This window comes from Chelonus insularis, unplaced genomic scaffold (genome assembly GCF_013357705.1).
Source record: "Chelonus insularis isolate UGA/USDA-ARS -01 unplaced genomic scaffold, ASM1335770v1 contig_3_pilon, whole genome shotgun sequence".
Taxonomy (NCBI): domain Eukaryota; kingdom Metazoa; phylum Arthropoda; class Insecta; order Hymenoptera; family Braconidae; genus Chelonus; species Chelonus insularis.
Genome location: NW_023276556.1, coordinates 2,609,892 through 2,629,251, shown reverse-complemented (window position 1 = coordinate 2,629,251; position 19,360 = coordinate 2,609,892). Strand labels below are relative to the sequence as shown.

Here is a 19,360-nt window from a genome sequence, read left to right as displayed (position 1 = left end):
AAGTTTTATTTTGAAGCTCTTTATCCCAAAATGTTTATTATTCATTAAACCATCTAATCGAACATCTGTTAAATGACAGAAAAAAAACAATCCAAATAATTCTTTGTTTCCTTTTCTATATCTAGATGTAAATATAACATAAACTGACGAATAAATCGACTATTAGGTTTGATTAGCCTCTGTAGAGTAGAACTCAGCCTTTCGTCGGGGAAAACAAAGTTAACTCTACTGTCCTTTAAATGAGTTAACGTCCGTTCTAGTTCGCTTAACAGAAAGTAAACTAAACAATAGAATAAAGCAGAAAATAGTATTTAAAAGTTTTTTATTAGCAATAAAAAATATGAATATTTTATATTCTGAAATGTAAGAGAGACTTTGATGTTATGAGATAGTTGTCAAAGGAATTAGTAACGAGGTGGGGCATACTAATGGTAATTGCGGCGATTATTAGTTACGTTCAGAAGCAACAGGATCGATGAAGAAAGGAGTCTGATGGTACGTATACCTCGATCACTATCGTCAATTATTTAGCTTCTACGTTTATTTTACTCCCTTTTCTTTTATTTGATTTAAAAGCAATTTATTGGTATTGACTTTAATTTATAAATTTGTTATCGAACACTTTTATCTATCAGAAGTGATTTTAAAAATAATTTTCATTTAAGTTTGATTAAATAAATATACTTTTGTTTATTAATTTAATTAATACTCTTCTTATTTCAAGTGAAAAGTATTATTTTATATTTATTATTAAATCTACCTATCATTTTTTATGCTCTCCATATTCATGAAAAAACATGTGACAATTTAATTAATCCCACACGTACATCTTGGCAATATAGGGGATAAAGGTTAGATGAAAATCTGCTAAAACTTCATAATAATGGGAATATAAAAATTTATGCTATTCGAAGTTTGCACTTTTTTACAACATCAAAGATTAAAATATGAAAATTCATGATGTGGAAACTCTTCTTTTATGCAGCAATTTAAGTGGAAATGTTTGCATGTGATTATAGATTTTATTAGTACGTTATAGAGAATAAAATATGAAATAGAATCATAAGAGAAATAGTAATATTTCTTCTTGAATTTGCTTTTAATTGAATTATAAAGGGTTACCATTATTAATCCAATCAAATTCTTAACGACTTTATTTTTACTGAATTAGAAGACTACAAACTTTCAATTTATGAAGAGAAAAAAAAAAAGTTTTAAGTGATAACAACCATTTTATGAGATTGGATTTAAAAATTTCATTAATTTAAAGTTTTATTAGAAAGGTCATTTGAGAATATGAAAGTATGAATATAAGAAAAAAAATTATTAAAATTTTTTTATCATGAAATTCAATATAAATATTGAAATATCTTGTGGATGAGTGAAATTATCTATAGAAGATACAGAAAATAGATTAAAACTGCACGGAAAGAACGTAATTAAATTATCTTGTAGGTTAAAAAAAATTAGTCGAAAAAAAATATTGCTGATCGAATGTCATTTTGTTTTTATATTTATCTCACGGGGAAAAAATATTCTGTTACCGTAACTAATCAGAAAAGTACTATAGCAAAAGTGATGATTTTTGAAGTACGAATAAAAAAAGTAGTTTAACAGATGAAACAAAAGTCTGACAGCTGTAAAAAAATTTTTGATTTGTTATGGCAGCGGAATATTTTTTCTTGAACTTAGTTAGTATTCTTGGAGTTATAGAAAAATTTACAAATAAAAATATTTTTAGAAAACATCAAAGTTATTAAACTTCTGCAATTTCTGGCTGAATGTTTTCGTCGTGTAAATTTAAAGATTTTTAAAAACACAAAAAAAAACGGAATGCATCAAGTAAATAAATATTTGAATCAAATAAATATATTATTGATTTTGTGTTTTGAATTTAATAATCAAATGTTGAATAAAAATATCGTACAAGAGTATTAATGTTTCGATAAATATAAACATGAATGAATTTCACGTACGTTAATAATTAGTTGAAGTAATTATTTATTTTTGTGATGAGTAAACAACTTGCTCAATGATAACACTCCTCAGTATGATTATTGAATGCCACTCGATAATTTTATTCTAAAACCAATGTTTACATTTCCGGTACACTTTTGGGCGGAACCGGAACTGTTAATTTTGAATCTTCCGGTAAACTAACGTTACATTTCATATTAACCTAATTTCCAATTTTATCTACTGCTGGAGAAAAAAATTAAATACTGCAATTGCTGGAAGAGAAGGTAGGATTATGGGCCACTCTTCAATATGGTCCATTCATTTATTTTGCGAACACTCTGCATCTTCCATCAATTAACCCACAAATATATTGAAAAATAACTTCTTGGAAATATACAGAAACTTCGAAAAGTAACAATTGATGATAATTTAACGAAGTTAGATGTAATTGAAAAAAAACAAAATGTGACCTATAATCCTACCTTCTTCTCTACATAATTACATTATAAATAAAAACATTAAGATCACCTTTTCAGTTACTAATCAGTACTTGATTGAATTAATACAAAGATAAATTATAAAATTATTCACAAATTTAGCTCTTGTAATAAATGATAAAAGGATATATTGAAATGGTCACATATTCTGACTATTCTCTCGGGTTTGCGGAGAACTCGTAAAATAGCTCTAAACATGATATTATCTTGCATATAAATTCAAGTACTTTTACGTAAGTGGTTGCCTTGAGATAGAATTGAATTATCAAATCGTTTTAATTCTAATATTGATAAAACATAAAAATTGAGTATCAATAAAATTAAAGTTGTCTCAGCAAACTTTTCATGTTTTAATAATTAATTTTAAAAATTTTCTTATCCCTTACAGTCTCTTATTGCAAATAGTATTTACTGGGTGGGAGAGTAGCAATTTAAATCAGATCCTATTCTGGAATCCTAATCATGGCCTACTTGATTTTTGGGACGTCTCACCTGACATGCCATATACATAAGGAAGATAGCCCTGAAGAGATGATAAAATCAAGGTCATTTAGTAATTATTTATGTAATGATAGGGATAGAGTAGTAATGAGGTAGCAATAGTATTGTATAATTGAAGAGTAGTATCAAGGTAGTAATAGGGTAGCTGGGTATTGTCTTATCCAGGCTTACTTCCTTCAAATTGTTATTTCAAACAGGGTGTCTCAAAAATCAAGTGGACCATGTTCAGGACTCCAAATAAAAGCTAGATTTAAATTATTAGTTACAAAGGGTAAAATTTCCTGACTGCAAATTTGTACTTAAGTGTTAAAGTTTGGATCTAAACCAGATTAAAAATGTGTTAATTCTTTCTGAGCATTTAGTCATTCAATTATGTAATGATTAGTTAAAGAGCAATTCTACAGTATTGAAAAATATCATAAAATGGTACACTGTAGAAAAATGTCATCAGGTCTATATAAGCCCATGTTTCATTGCTTTCCAGGGAATTAAAGATTGGCTCAACAGTTTGCTAATTGGGTTAAGTTGAAATGATGTTATTATTTTTTTAACAAGCTTTTCCTATGTTACTTCTATCATATAACAATTACACTTACTGTGATAAATAAAAAAAAATTTGTTTTTGAAATTGTAATAATCTATTTTCCAAAAAACTTAGCGTTGAAATCACGTAAAAAAATTATTGAAGTCTTTCGACTATTTATTATAGATGAATGACATTTATTAATCTTGAATTATAGTGAAATATACGAAATAAGTTCACGAGAATGAAATTTCATAATGAAATAGATAAATCAAAATTTAATAAAAGACCACAACGAGAACAATTCTTTAAAGAACCATAACACTAAGTTTGCACTTATAATTTTTTTTCAAGTAAAAAGAAAATTTTTCCTATTACTGGGAAGCTTGGATTGCAATATACCTCAGTAATCTCTTTTTTATCTCTTTCGTAGAAGAGATCGAAGAAATAAATAATTTAAATGTCTAATGAAAATTGTTTAGCTCTCCAATCGATATAGGGGCTACGATAGTTTCACTTTAAGAAAACTCTCGCCAACTATTGTTAGCAGAGATAAGTATAGACTGTATTAAAAGCAAAGCTTTGCTTTTCCTCATACAAAATATAGGTATTCCTTTGAGAGATCGTAAATGTATATTATTTTACCAGAGTGCCTTCATATGAAAGAGGACACAAAGGTATACATTTACGCTAGCCTGCAGCTTACGATAACAATAAGTTTAATGAGATAGCTGTGATCAACTTAATTAAATATGTTTTTTAAAATGCAACATTTATATTTTATAGTGTTAATAAAAACGCTTTCAACAACTTTCTATTGTTTAAATCCATTATAAAAGTGTTTATTTCTCATCAAAATTAAAAAATACCAACATTTATTGAATTTTATGATGAAATTGGCTGTTAACAATGTTTGTAATTGATATTTTTTTTTTTCAATCCGAGAGTACAAAAAGTTATTGTAAAATTAGATTAAATTGTGACATCTACACTAAGGAAATTAAATGTGGCAATGCTTTAGAGTTTTTCGAAATATTTCCACTATTTGTTATTCTCTGGTTAAATTTGTGTTGAAAAATAATAATAACCAAGATTATGGATCTAAAATTTTCGTAATAGCTTTGACGATTAAAAAGTACATTTACATTTATAGGAACACAGTGTACATTTCTGATGCAAATGTAATTTTTATTAAGTTTATTATTTTTCTTTACAAGTTTGCAATCAAGTAAAAATGTTTTTTTAATATGAAGATAAAATAACTAATTAATGGATATTGTTGATATAAATATAAAGATTTTAGTAAGAAAATAATTTTATTTGTTAAATATTTTTAAGATCTTCACTTTTGCAGTTAATAATAAAATAGTGAAAAGGAGAAATATTCTATAATTTTACTTTAAAAGTATCCCATTTATTCTTTCTTATTCATGACTTCAACGTGACGATCGGAGAAAAGTGTAAAAAATATATCTTGATTTTATATTCACTTTAAAAAACTCTAAAGTACTAAAGTATTTTTTTCTTTCGTGATAATGAAATAGATGAATGAATTTTAAACTAAGGAATTAAAATTCTACAATGTCGTCTACTTCATTAGAATCAGATTATATATCATGGATGTACAACTGTTTAAAAATGACCTGAATTCTCATTTAAATTTACTGAACCTATTTAAATGCAAGTTAGCACGATTTTTTTAAAAATATTTCAAATATTTTTACTAGACAAATTTATTCAATTACTTTTTGAATGGATAAAGTTACGATAGATAATAAATTCCACAGCATTAATGTATTGTCAAAGAATATAACAAAAACAAACTGGGAAAATCTTTACATATCGATCCATATTTCCGATAAAATAACAATAAATATTTAAAAAATAAAAATGGTCTACATGTCAACCAATAATAGTCCGATTATATACCCATTAGTTGAATAATCCCAGTTTTTGAAAAATTTATGTAGAATTAATTATTAATCAATAATTCATTTATTTATTTTTGTGCAGGAATATTTTATTCAGATATTTTCTCTAGAGTTTTTTTGTTACTTTAATGACATTTAAATATCATCGTCAAGCATCATAAATATTTATTAAAAAACAATATGGATTGTTGAATAAAAAAATATATAATTATTATCATATATTTTTCTAGTGAACTCCTTCAAATAAAAATATATTTAGAAACTTTAAATATTATCAACTTTCCAGTGTGAAATTATAGTAATGGGTCCGATTTTGAAAATCCAGAATTTTGACATATCTCCACATTTCAAGGCCCCCAGAGTCGAACACAATAGTTTTTAAGTAGACATCTGTGTGTGTATCTGTACATATGTGCGAACGATTATCTCGAGAATAAAAAATTATATTGAGATGGGACTAATATCATTTGATGCATAATTACGTAACTTAAAATTGATTAGGTTTTTAGCAAAATCGGTCCAGCTATTTTTTATGCAGAATCAAAAAACTAAAAAAAATGGTAAACTAGTAAAATCTTTGCATTATTTCCACTGGGAAGTTAGTCATGTGGACCTTTTGGGTCGTACACAGATCACTGGAGAGCACTGATATTGTTAAATTTGAGTTACACAAAATAATTTTTTAAAAATGTTTCTTTTGGAGTAAAAACGTTATCACGATTTCAAAATAATAAACATTTTATTTTGCTATATACTGTTCATATTTAACAATTCAACTATTATTCTTCAGTTGTGTGTCACCCAGAATCTTAAACAAATATTATTACATAAACACATAAATAGTTTATTTATCGAATCATTTTGATGGCTAAGTGAACTAATTAGATAATTATTAGTCGTTAACACCATTTCATGATGATAATTTTAAAAAATAATTCAAATGGGTCTTTTTTTAAAAATTGTATCAATGTTGTAAGAATAATAATGCAAAAAAAAAAGTATTATACCCATATAATTTCAAACAAACGAAAGTTGAATAATTTTTTGGAGCAGTTGTAAAGACAATAGTTCTATGGATCCATCTAACACCTACATATTAAATTCATGACTTTTCGTACTACATACACTTCTCCGTTTAGTAAAAATAAAGTACTTTTGTCATGTACATGTTGTAAAATTGATCGGGAAAAGAATTCAATCGAACGTCTGTCAGTCAAATATTCAATTTAACACTTGAAAGCACGTGATATTACTTGCTTTTTGTTATGAAAGTTTAATAAAAAATTTTTGTTTAGCTTTCGACAATTTTTGTGCGTTCAATAAAGCAAAAAAGGGTCCACGCAGAAAGAACATAAATAAAATAAAAGTAAAGAAGAAAGGAAATATAAGAGAGAAAATGATTGAAATAATGATAGACTATCGCCTTAAGTATTTATGTAAAAGTGCAGTTCTTTTAATGCGATAAGAAATCTATAAACTATTCGAGGATGATAAGGGTTCGTATCTATAATAAAGTGGTATAAATAGCCACGTCGTAGGTAGTAAAGAAACTCCTATATTACAGAAGATGATGACAAGCATTAAATGTACAAAGATAAACTTGTTAAAAATGTTCGTGCACTTTTGTCCCTGTTTTGTTAATGTTATATTCGGTCTGAGTAATTTAATTTTTGTAATGCCACAGAAGATAAATAAAAAAGAACTAAGTTATATTTGCTATCTCTCTATCTCGTATGCACTTCTGTATATAGACACTAAAGAGTCTATATAAAGCCTTAGACTTTTGAGGCCACGAAAAATAGAATTGTTGATAGAATATTCTATCAGTTGTTATTTTTTCACCTTATTTCATAATTTAATCTTTGAACTTTGAATAACGAATGTTCATCCAATTTATTAAATACTCTTTTCTTATATGCTATTTTAAAATTATTCTTTTTTAAAATTCATCCTTGAAATTGAAATTTTTTTTTGACTCTCAAAAATACACTAAAATTTTAATTTGTATAATCGTGATAATTATAACTAACAAATTGAATTTATCAAGTATTAAACTTGCCTTCTTTTTTAATTGTTACAAATAATGCATATGTAGTTATAAAAACTTTCATTATAATTTTTAGAATTAACAGTAAATGTAAATCGATATATCTGATATAATTAAAATTAATGATAATTCAATACTTTAAAAGTTTATCCAACCAAGGAACTTTGTTTATGTAGTAAATAAGTAAACTAATTAATTGATAATGAAGAAAATGGAACATTGTTCTAAGACCAAAGAATAGAAAACTTTCTTCTATGTTCATATTTATCTAGATTTTTTAATTAATTTTGTTTAAAATCAAAGTTTATTCTGAACTCAATTCATAGAGATTCATAATTAAATTTATTACCATAGATCAATTATGATTATTAAAAAAATTACTCTCTTTCATTCATTTACGATACTATGAATAATAAGCTAAATTAATCACTTAAAAATTGACGTCAATAATAAATGGAAAAAAGCACTTTATTATTGACACTGTAGATCATCTCAATATCCATTTTTTCCAATCATTTGAACCAAATGAAAATGGTTTAATTCAGCTAAATAGAGAGCAACATTCTTTTATCACATTTAATTTCTCTAAAAACAATATTAATTACTTATTCGGATAGAACACGAAAAACTAGATGAACTTCGTGAAAGAAAGTAATGACTTGATTTAAAAATTCCCTAGGTGACGAATTGATGAAAGAAATGATCTATAGAGCATTGTAAGATTGTGAATTTAAATTAAGAAAAACTCGATATCTTTCAACATTTTGATCTCTTTACAATTTCTGTGAAAGTGATGAGGATCAATTTCTATTCCTCCAAGTCCTCGAATTAAACTTGAAGAAGTGCGAGTGTTAGAGACATACGTCAACTAACAAAATGTAAAAATGATAAATGAGAGTAGAATGGTTAGCGTAAGAAAAAAAAATATACTGAAATAGATGTGATACTTGAAGAGTGAAAGAATAGGAGCAATATATACTACCTCTTGGGAGGAATATTACATTAGGTGAGAAAACATTTACGTATTTGCAATAGAATGTGTGTCATTTCGTGTCAATATCAACGTCTTTTCGTTCTTCGCATCCAGTTGAAAATATCGTTGACAATGCAAAACACGTGCTTCGATAAATCTCGTATAGAGGAAGAAACTTAATGACAGACAAACTTTTTACGTCTCTTGCTACTACTGGAGTACCGTATTTATTTTTAGCCCTCAACTTTGCTTCATCTAAATTCAGCGTGCGACTTTAAACAGATTTAGACTTCTTCTATTCCCAAAGTCATCGAACGATTCATAAAAACAAACATGATTTGATACTTTTTATACGGGAAAAAAAACATCTTCATTTCGTTTTATTGTTTTTCTTTTTATTTATGGATTTTTTAAGGTCAATACTAAAATGCTCTAATATTTAAAAAATCTTATTATTTATCAGAAAATCTAATAAACTTCTTCAATGTTATCAGGAATATTTTTATTTTTATTTATTATGATTAGCAAATTTTTTACTCTGCAAATAGTTGTTCAACTTCTACAACTTTATTGGTGATTTATTTCACTAATGCTTCTAATATTTTATAAGTCATTTCTCATGGTATTTAGGAAATGCTTTTGATTGATATTATTAATCCAACTTTCTCTGATTAAATAATACCGAGGGAGAAATGATCTTTTGTAATTAGTATCTTAACAATTGCTGTTACAATATATTCTGTATAAAATTCAATCTCTCAAATATCCATCTCATATTTTCCTCCATGAATATTTGTCCCATGAGACTGAAAGAAACTTTTGAAGTCGACATGTGTCAATTTCAATATTTCTTCAATCAGATTTTTATCAAAATGAAGTCAGTTAGATTATAAATCTTATAAAATGTTGATAAAAAGCTCCATTAGCATTTTAAAAGTATTTAAAAAAATTTTGAAATCCACAAAATAACATTTTTTTACTATTTTTATTTTAGAGAATAAATTAATGTCAAAAATTCGATTATTGGTTATTTTTATATTGTCATAATTGAAAAGTACATCGATTTTTAAAGTAAAACAAAATACATTCGTCCATTTTATAAATCAATAGTTAAAATATTTTCAATAATTACATTAAAAAAGTATTTAAATTTATACTTTTAGAGTACCTTTATGATCCACAACATGTGTAATCCTTATTTTAGTGCTCTTTAGCATTGCTAATCTCTCGCAAATTTTTATAATCTTCTCTTAAATTTTCTTTATTACTCAACATTTTTTATTTTGATTTGTAGAGTTTTAAATATAAATAAATTCACTTTATCTCACAATACTCTCTATTTTAATACAGTTTTGAAAGCTAAGTATTAAGTCTCTAAAATAAACTCTTATGTTTATGTTTCTAAAATGATATAAATAAATAAACATAATATAGTTTTAATAATACCCGAGAGAAATATTTCATAAAAGTATTTAAAATTGATTTTTAAAAATATTTCTTTATTATATTCTATCAAAAGCAATAATTGAAGTATTAGTTATAATACATTTTTTAATATTTTGTCGCTTTGTAATAAGTATCTACATACTTCGAAAAAATTTTTCAATAACGGGGATATTCATTAAAGAAAGTCCGAACTCAAAGGATTGAAATTTTATTGAATATGCAATAATGTCAATATTAAATAACTTTTCTACTTGTATGCTTTTACAATATTCTTCCAATAGATTTTCTTAACAACTAAACGAAATATATTCAAAAAATTTTCTTCCAAACAGTAAATAGAAGATTCCATTTATAAAATAAAATTTGGAAAACTGTTTTAGATTTTTCAATTGTTATAAAAATAATATTTCTATTTTTTCAAATGATTTTTATCAATCATAAAGTTACTCAAACAAATTTCTCGGTAAATATTAAATAAAAATCTCATCTGTTCATTGAATGAAAATAACTTTTGACCTGAAGCATCTTCTAAATAGACAAACAAACTGAGCTTTTAGTTATTGAGGTAATGTTGATTAATTTGCACAACATGTTAGAGCAATTTCTTCGAATATTACGTGAGCTATTTTTAAATAATTAAGTAAATATTTAACAATAATAAAATTATAACACTGTAAGTGTTTTTGTTAAATGAAAGAAAAGTGATATATTAAAAAAATGTAATCTCTGACAAAGTAAGTAATTTAAACAATTGACAAATCATATTTTCTAAGCATAAAATCATCTTCAAAGTTGAGGAGCATAAGATCCAATTACGTTTTTCATTCTTCCATTTCTTCCGTGCGACGGAAATAAATTGCATAAATGAAGAAATGGAGAAGTACTTTTATGTGGGACTTGTTCAAGATTATTTGAAATACTTCATTCATAAAACCGGTTAAGAATTAAACTGAACACTATTTAAACAAAAGAAAATCCGACAATACACAATTAAATAAAGTATTAAAACAAAGTTACTTACGACTGCTGTCGTACTTGATGCCATAAAGTTGATCAAAACACGAAAGTTTAACAAGTGTTCCAGCTGGAGTTTGTGGCCAACAAAGAATTTTATCCCAGTCGACTTCACAGACACCTTTTTTGTCAAAAGCTTCAGCTTGCTGTTTTGCTTGTAAGCACTCGAACTCTTTACTAAGTAGAGAATCATTGAGCTCATTTATGTGATTGAGGATGTTGTGCACATAGTTACCCTCAAGTGATGTACTGTCATTTATCAAAGCCATCTGAGCCATTCCTGAGTGCTGATATCGTTCACACTGACCCTTAATATATATATATATATATATATGTGTTTGTCCAGAATCAAATATATATATACTCCACGTGAAGATCAGTTTCCTAATGATATTGTCTTATTACCAATTAATAATCCAAGTCTCTTCTTGCCACCACACCTGATGGCTTTGATTTTCACAATAATTTTTCAAAAAATGTCTCTTTTATACAACTCTTTTTTCACACTTTTTGTCCTTGAAAAACAAAAGGAAAAAACATCAAAATAATTAACAAACACGTGACAATTTGAATTTATGTGACGAGCGAATGCAGAATAAATTGCAACTACTTGTTAATAGTCAGCGCAAACACGTGGTCGTCGCCGCGTTCAAAATATTTACGAATCTATCGAGTAATTTATTGCAGAAATAAGCTAAAAATATGTTAAATAATCTAGTGAATAATTGTAATTTTTTTAGTCGACTTTTGTGTACCAAAGACCAGCTGACTAATCATCATCAATCTTTCTCACTGTTCACGTTCAAATTGAAGGCGCGCGGTCCATTGATCTTAGAAAATAGATGATATTCTTCTATAGAACCTTCTTTCGTTGTATTATATGATTATATTTCATTATTTATTATGATTTTTAATCAAAATTTTTTTCTTATTGTTGAATAAGAAAAGTAAAATAATTTGATTTATTGGTAATCGATAATAATAAGTTTTTGTTTATTCAAACACTAAAGTGGTGATGAATGATGAGATATCTCGTGTGAGCGTGGCTTTAACAAGAGGATGAAGAAGGAGCTGTTTCTCGATCGCTCCTTCCTCGCCGACTGGCAGAGGAACATCGAGAGAGACTGAACACTCATGAGCGATATGGATTTTCACATTCCACCTGGAGCAATGTGTGCAAGCAGGAGAAGAAGAGCATGCGCCAGTATATAGAAACTATTCAGGAAGCTACAACATTTCATCCACTGGAAACATTACCGCAATGTCTCTTGCACGATTGTTTCCCTTGTTTATGATGCTATCGATATATAAAATATATCCCCTAAGCGTCATTAATGTCAAGAGAATGACACAAACTAAAATGCTGACGAACTGACATTATTCTGAATCAATTATGATCGATAAATCGGGTAGATAAAAACTCAAACCTTGTCCTAACGCTACAAGGAGTCTCATAAATGCGATTTCCAATGGTAAAGACGGATTAGTTAACCGTAAAAATGAACCAAACAGCAAGAAATAAAAAAGTAACGATAAAAAAGTGGGTTTTGATGATTTTTGAATGTTCTTCAAGTCTTTTCTTTGATAAAAAGGGAAACAAATTTATTCATTTTTATGATGAAATATTTTTTAAATGTTATTTAATATTTGTTTTTTATAGAAAAGTAATTGATTCTAGAGTACCGTTTGATAGTAGTTATTGATATTTTTAAGCTGACATTGATATTTTTGTTTGGACTATCAATTTAAACGGGTAATTTTCGATAGTTTTCTTTCCTGGTTATGTAATTCAATGTCAAAGAGATAATATTGTTACTCACTTTGAACGGTCGTACGTATATCGTCTATAGAGAAGAAATTATCGTGCAAAAGTTTCATCAGGGAGTATTGAAATCACCAAGAGAATGTATTTAATTAATTTTCTTTTTTAAATGTTGGAAGTTATATGGAAGTGCTAATGAGTTGAGAATACTCGATTATTTTTTATTCCATTCTTGTTTAAAGCAACATTTTTATTTTTAGAATCATGACTTAAAACAAACAAAAAAATAAGATGTCTTAAGATATTTTAAAACAAAGCTAGAACATTAATAAATAAGTGAATCTATTCTACTCGTTTTCTTATGTCAAAGAAAAATACCAAACAAAGAAACAATATTAGTTCTCTACCTTATCAATTAAACATGCATTAATTAATTCTTTTAGTTAGTTAGAAAATAAAAATATCACTTATTCATTTTTTCATCAAAGTTACTATCAAACAATTGTTTAAATCCTACCATAGATAGTTGAATAATAAAAATATTTTAATGTTACATTTTAATTAAAAACTACTACTTATTCTTTCGAAATTAATTAGAGTTATTTTGAAATCTAATATCATTGTAGAAAACTCAATGTATTGTTCATGAATGATGGGGATTCAAAGTTATCTAGCAATTTCTAGCTGCGCCAACTTTAATATAATACCCTTTCTAACAATTCATAGTTAAAGACAAATAATCATACAAACTTGTACAAAGATGTTTTATAGTTGTCGTATTTGATTCTCGGAATAAAATCTATTCATTTTGTCAGTAGTTTGCTATAATTTTACACTCAATTATATCAAGTATTTGGTTCATTTAAATAGTATGTCTATTGTACTAAAATACAGATTGCTTTGTCCACAATTATGTTTAAAATAAATCAGTAAAAATACTGCAAGTCACTGACTATTCAGTGATGATTAATGCCAAACCAATTACTGATAATTATTAATTCATTTAGAGGTAAACTTGGTATTGATGATCAGTGAACACATGAATAGGAAAGAATAGGAATGATGTCATTTTAATGTTTGAACATATAGAGAATTGTTTAATTTAAAAAACATATTATGAAAGTATTTCAATAATGAGATAGTTGTTTGTTGCTTTTCAATAATCAAAAAATTTTTTTCATAATGTATTTATAGTGCTACTGATTTTCAGTTCTTTTTACCGATTAATTTTAAAAAAGCTATTAGCACTAATTTAATTGATCCGAAGTCTTCTTGACTGTTCAATTTTTATTGCTTTAAAAATAAAAGAATGATAATTATTCTTTGGAGCAAATTACACTCATGAGCACGATAAAGTACACTCCACGCCCATTAAGTATCACGTAAACCACTATTCGTTTTTTATGGTATAAATTATTCTAATAAAACACTATTTTCTCATATGTGTACAAAATTCCTATAGTGGATAATCGAATTATATGTTCAATTCCATTAACAATAATATGTCTTTATTCGAGCTTCCTTTTTACTACTAACAGAAAATATTTCTGATTCAATCCAACAGGAAAAACAGATTAAAGTCTACAGAAAAAACGTGTAAATAAAACAAGAGAAGAATTTAGCTGTAATAGAGTACAACCCGACTCAAAAAATTGGGACTCATTTTGTCTTCAATTAGTCTTTAATCGAATTTCAATATATATTTGAGACTATAGGACTAAAAAGTCTCATTTTATCCGCGGTTTTCTATTATTAAGACAATTTGAGACTTTTGAGAAATTTAGATTTTTTTTAAATCTCACTTTGTCCTCAAAAAAGTCTTATTTTCCTGTTATTGAGGAAAAATGAGTTCTATTTAAAAATTGTTTGGTCCATTAAATGAGGACAGGATGAGATACATGAAACGTTATTGGGACTTTATTGAGTAAGCAAAATGACTGTAAAAAAAAGGCTGGTGTGACAAGAAACATTGAAGCCTATCTGAGACTAACTGGGATTTGGTTAATAAAGGCTTATGAGAACTAAATAAAACATTTGAGGTAAAGACATGTTAAATGAATACAAAATGAAGATAGTATGATTGAAAACATTGAGAATAAAATCAATTTAATATGATTGCAAATATTTAGGATAAAATGAGACTAGTGAAGATTCGATGTAAATAGGATTATGAAGACTAATTGAGACATTTAGAATAAAAGAATGTTTAAATCAGACCAAATTCAGTCTAAATAGTTTACTTCAAGATAAAACGAGTCCCAATTTTTTGACTCGGGAAATCTGCTAACGAAAGTAATATTTTACATAAAAATTTTTTTTTAAAGATTGATAACTGAGAATATATGAATTATTAAATAAATTCGATTATTAAACATTTAAAAATAGTAGAGCTTTATAAATATAACAAGAATCTCTTAAGAGAGTTTTAAATACTCTGAATACAGAAGTTTTTTGTATCCTCATGTTAAAAAGCACGTTAGTAAAAGGAGATTTTTTGTTCGGAAAAATTAGTCAAGTTAAAAAACACGTTTTTATGTCAACGAGTCATAAGTTTTAATATGGGGCTTAAGAATTTAGTAAAGTTAGTTGAGTAACAAATTTCTTTCGTACATTAGTTAATATTTGAAATATTATTAGTAAAATATATAAAGTTAATAATACTACTAATAATAAGATAAAGATTTCTCTAATAAGAAAATATCAGCCTCATGGATAAAAATTTAAAGCCGGCCTTAATCTGAACTTTGACTCACTTAATTTTTGAGATTTAATCGAAATAGGATGGAGTCAGAATCGAAGCAGGATAATAATATCAGGAAAAAAAAACTGAAGAAAACCAAAAAGAAAACATGAAAGTAGTTGCATTGCAAATCGAGCAGAATCAAAATTCATATTGAGCGTGTTTGAATGTTGAAATTTTATTTACAAACTATTATATTTCGTATTCACTTTTCACACATTTTAAGGTGTGTTACATTCCATAATGTGTTTATAGAAATTAAATATTCAACACGCTTTATACGAGCTTTTTTAAAATCAAAGACATAATTTGATGAGACAACCCATGGCTGAACTAATTCAAGTTAAAGAGCAAACTTCAAAGTATTTTTAAAGTTTGTACCACAAATAAATGTGGAATTTATGATCTTAAACTAAAGAAGAGTTTGAGTGCAGTTAAATGCCATCACTGAAAATATTAATGAAGAGTTTGTTGACAGTTTAATTTCAATTTTGTAGGATTGATATTTAGATTAAAAAGACTAATCAATTCTAGCTTTAAATATCTATTTAATACGATAAATTTTCTCGACTTGTACGTGGATATGTAAATTAAGAGAAACTGTTAACTGTCAAAATCATTGGAGAAATATTATCTGATATTGATTGTCAGTTAACATGCCAGTTATCGATCAACTAGACATTTAGATAATCTATTTTATTTGCCAATTATAATAAGATATATCCTTTTATGAGAGTGAAGATTCCCCCTATTTTATTTATTGATTTTAATACTATAATATAAAATTATAAAAAAAGATTTTTAAAAACGACAATAGCAGATATATCAATAAATCTTCAATTCTTGCCCAGAAAAAATAAAAATCAAGTATAAAATAAATTTGAGATAGATGAAGTACATTCTTGATGCAATATTCTAGAAATCAATCACGACTATTAATAAGACAATTCTGAAAATTGTGATAATGATGACATTAACGATGTAATAAAACCAAAATAATTAAATATACTCAATCAGTGTGACAATCTTGTAATCTGAGTGTAAAGACACTGTAATACTATTGTAGCATTTGTGTAAAATTTCTGTTTAACAAATATTTATTCTTCCCTTAAGAATGAGCACCTGAATTAGATATCATTTTCGTTTATTCAAGAATATTATGATAATGCATAGCAATGTATAGTCCATATTTTTAAGAATATTCGTCTATCTATTTAAACTGGGAAAGGTTTCTATTTATAATTTTGCATGAACTTCATTGATGAATATAAAATTTTTTCTTAGATCACTAAATCTAAATAAGAATCATCATGAGCAATTTTCACATATTTATTTATGGCCAACTTGATATCGAAATAAACAGATTCGAGTCTAGTGTTATAACCATAAAAAAGAATGATGGGGAAAATAAGAAGTATCAAAATCCTATTAATCTTTTTTGTGGATGTTTGAAGCTATCAAGTAAAATTTTGCTTAGACTGTAGGAGCAAATAAACTCAATACATGAGGATATTTCCATATATATCAAGCACCGAAAGATAAAAGTAAATGCAGTAGTCTATGTTCATGCAATATGCATGATCCTTGCTACTTTTATGAAGACCTTCAAGAGTTGGAAGAGTATATGAAGGTGAAATGCTAAAACCTATCTTATGTAAAAAGAGAAAAGGATTTATATGATACTTAAGAGAAGGTGTTTTTTTTTTAATTATTTTCCATTCAACTTTTTTAATCTCAATTTGCCCGAAGGACTAATGGTGAATGATTAGTATTTCCAGCATCAGAAACTAGAGACTCTTGCAGTAAGGATTCTAGTGGCGTAAAATTATCGGTCTGTTAAAGTCCGAATGGAATCCGAGAATCCTTTGGCTTTTTGCCCGTAACTACATACCCGAGTACTCACTGCATCAAATCGTAAGGAAATGTTGAAACTACAAAATAACGAAGAAAAATGACAGCACTTTGTCTGCTCCGTAAGTTGATCATCCATTTTCACTGTCTATTCCATAACGATAAGAAGCTTCACTTGTTCGACGAATAGAAGTGAAAATACATTCAAGTGTGAGGTATATAAGCTGTTTGTTCACTTGTCGAGTAATCGGAGTTATTTGCTCGAATGAACCTTCTTCCTATAAACTCACTAGCCATTCTATGCTCGCTTTCTTTTCCTGACAATGGTGAAAAAATAGTTCATTACTTCACTTTTTGTACGAATTTGTGAATAATTTTTCTGGTCAATAGAAACAGTGTTATCTATCATTTATTACTACTTCGTAGAATTTACAAAAATCGATAAAATAATGGCTATTGAAGATGAATAAAAAAATCTATTATTGAACTTTTTGTTACTTATAAGATTAGCGAACAGACTTAAAGTGATATTTATTACTTTTGAGTTGATGTCTCTAACAATGCTTCGTCTGAGTAAATATAAGTTTTTTATTATTATTCTTATGAAAGTGTGAGTTATGTATTAGTTGGAAGCAGCAGAAATCACTTTTATAACTATCTTCTTATTACATGTAAGTGTAATTTATTTTCTATGCATTTTTATTATAGCACGTGATTTTAAAGAAATTACATTTTCAATCTTTTAGTAAACTTTTCTCGACAACAAGTAACGTATCAGAATATGTCGTATTTTCTTTCTTAGTTAATAAGAAAGATATTCTATAAAACTACAAGCACGCAGTTTCTATATTATAAAAAAGAAGTTCATTTCCTTCTCCTACAAAGTATTGTTATTTGTTTTCAAAATAAACAATAGATAATAGAAAACTCACAGAAGAATCTCTACAATTATTTTTGAGTCTGTGGAAAATTTTCTTATCTTTATTTGTAGCTGAAAATTTGTGACACTTTTGAAAACAATACTCATGTATTCAGCTGAATAGAATTATTACCCAAATCCTTTGATGAAGAACAATGTAAAAATAGTTGTCATTGAATTACAGAATAATTTCAAGTCTTTTTTGTGAAAAAAAACGTGCCTTGAAAGGGGATTAGAATTCAAGGTGTGGTACATGTGTTTTTTTTGTTATCAGTAATGAGAAAGATGTTGGAAAACAAACATCAAAAGAAAATGAACGGAAAGTGTATATTCATTAAAAATAATTAACAAATGTCAGTTATTTTCAAAGCTGTCATATTTCTTACAGAGAATTATATTAAATTTGCATTCCTAGTCTTTTTTATTTTATGTGTATTTTATGATAAAAGCTATAAAGCATAAATTAATTTTCTTGCAAGAATTACAATTATGTAGAGCAAAAATTAATATTTCCTTGGTTTTTTATAAACATTATATAAACTATTGATGTATCTTTTAATTATGTAAAAATGCATTGAAATTATAATTAAATATATTAAAAGTTTATAAGTTATTTTAATTTCACTGATAACAAGTCTGGTGAAGTCATAAAACAAGAGAAAGAAACGGCAAATATCAAGGGTAATTTAAACTTGAGTCAATATTTTTTAAATAATAAAGGAAACAGTAAAAATATCAAGACTTACGTATTTAAATGCTGGAAAAAAAAGTAAATAAAATTATTCAACATAAAAAGACTTTCAATGTTAAATTCTGTCACTGTTCTCAACAAAGCTTTCAACTTGTCTCAAGAGAATTTCAAGCTACATATTTCAATTTATTTTGTAATTTGCTCAGTTGTTGTGTTATTTAATAGAAATTCTACGTATATATAGATAGACTTTGAAAGTGATATAGCAGTAATTGGATTCTATCAGTTTTGTATAATAATGAGTATATTCTTCACTGGTGGCTGACCAAAACAAAAGCTATTTCCCTTACAATGTTAAAGCACACGGAAATATAACCTACTCTCTGTTTTATTTTAATTTTTCTTCCTTCTTAAACAAACGATAAATAACAAAACTCAAAAGCAGATGCCTTCAAGCAAAACTGAACTGGCTACGAAGAAGACAAGTTTTACTCTTCAAAGTACTA

General features: G+C 26.7%; 1 protein-coding gene across 2 annotated transcripts in view; it reads right to left on the bottom strand.

Annotated features, from left to right (window-relative positions):
• The window catches only part of LOC118068531 (Diuretic hormone 44 receptor 1), a 39,347-nt gene extending 20,009 nt beyond the window's left edge, over positions 1-19,338 (bottom strand). The window contains exons 1-3 of one of the 2 annotated variants that reach the window (XM_035086002.1): positions 19,235-19,338; positions 11,297-11,406; positions 10,899-11,199 (exon numbers count right to left, since the gene is read on the bottom strand). In XM_035086002.1, the coding sequence (XP_034941893.1) occupies positions 10,899-11,169 (271 nt within the window). In that variant the 5' untranslated portion in view covers positions 11,170-11,199; positions 11,297-11,406; positions 19,235-19,338. Of the gene's footprint in view, positions 1-10,898; positions 11,407-19,234 lie in introns of both variants that reach the window. The other variant, XM_035086001.1, reaches the window with a different exon arrangement.
• Positions 19,339-19,360: the final 22 nt, after the last annotated feature.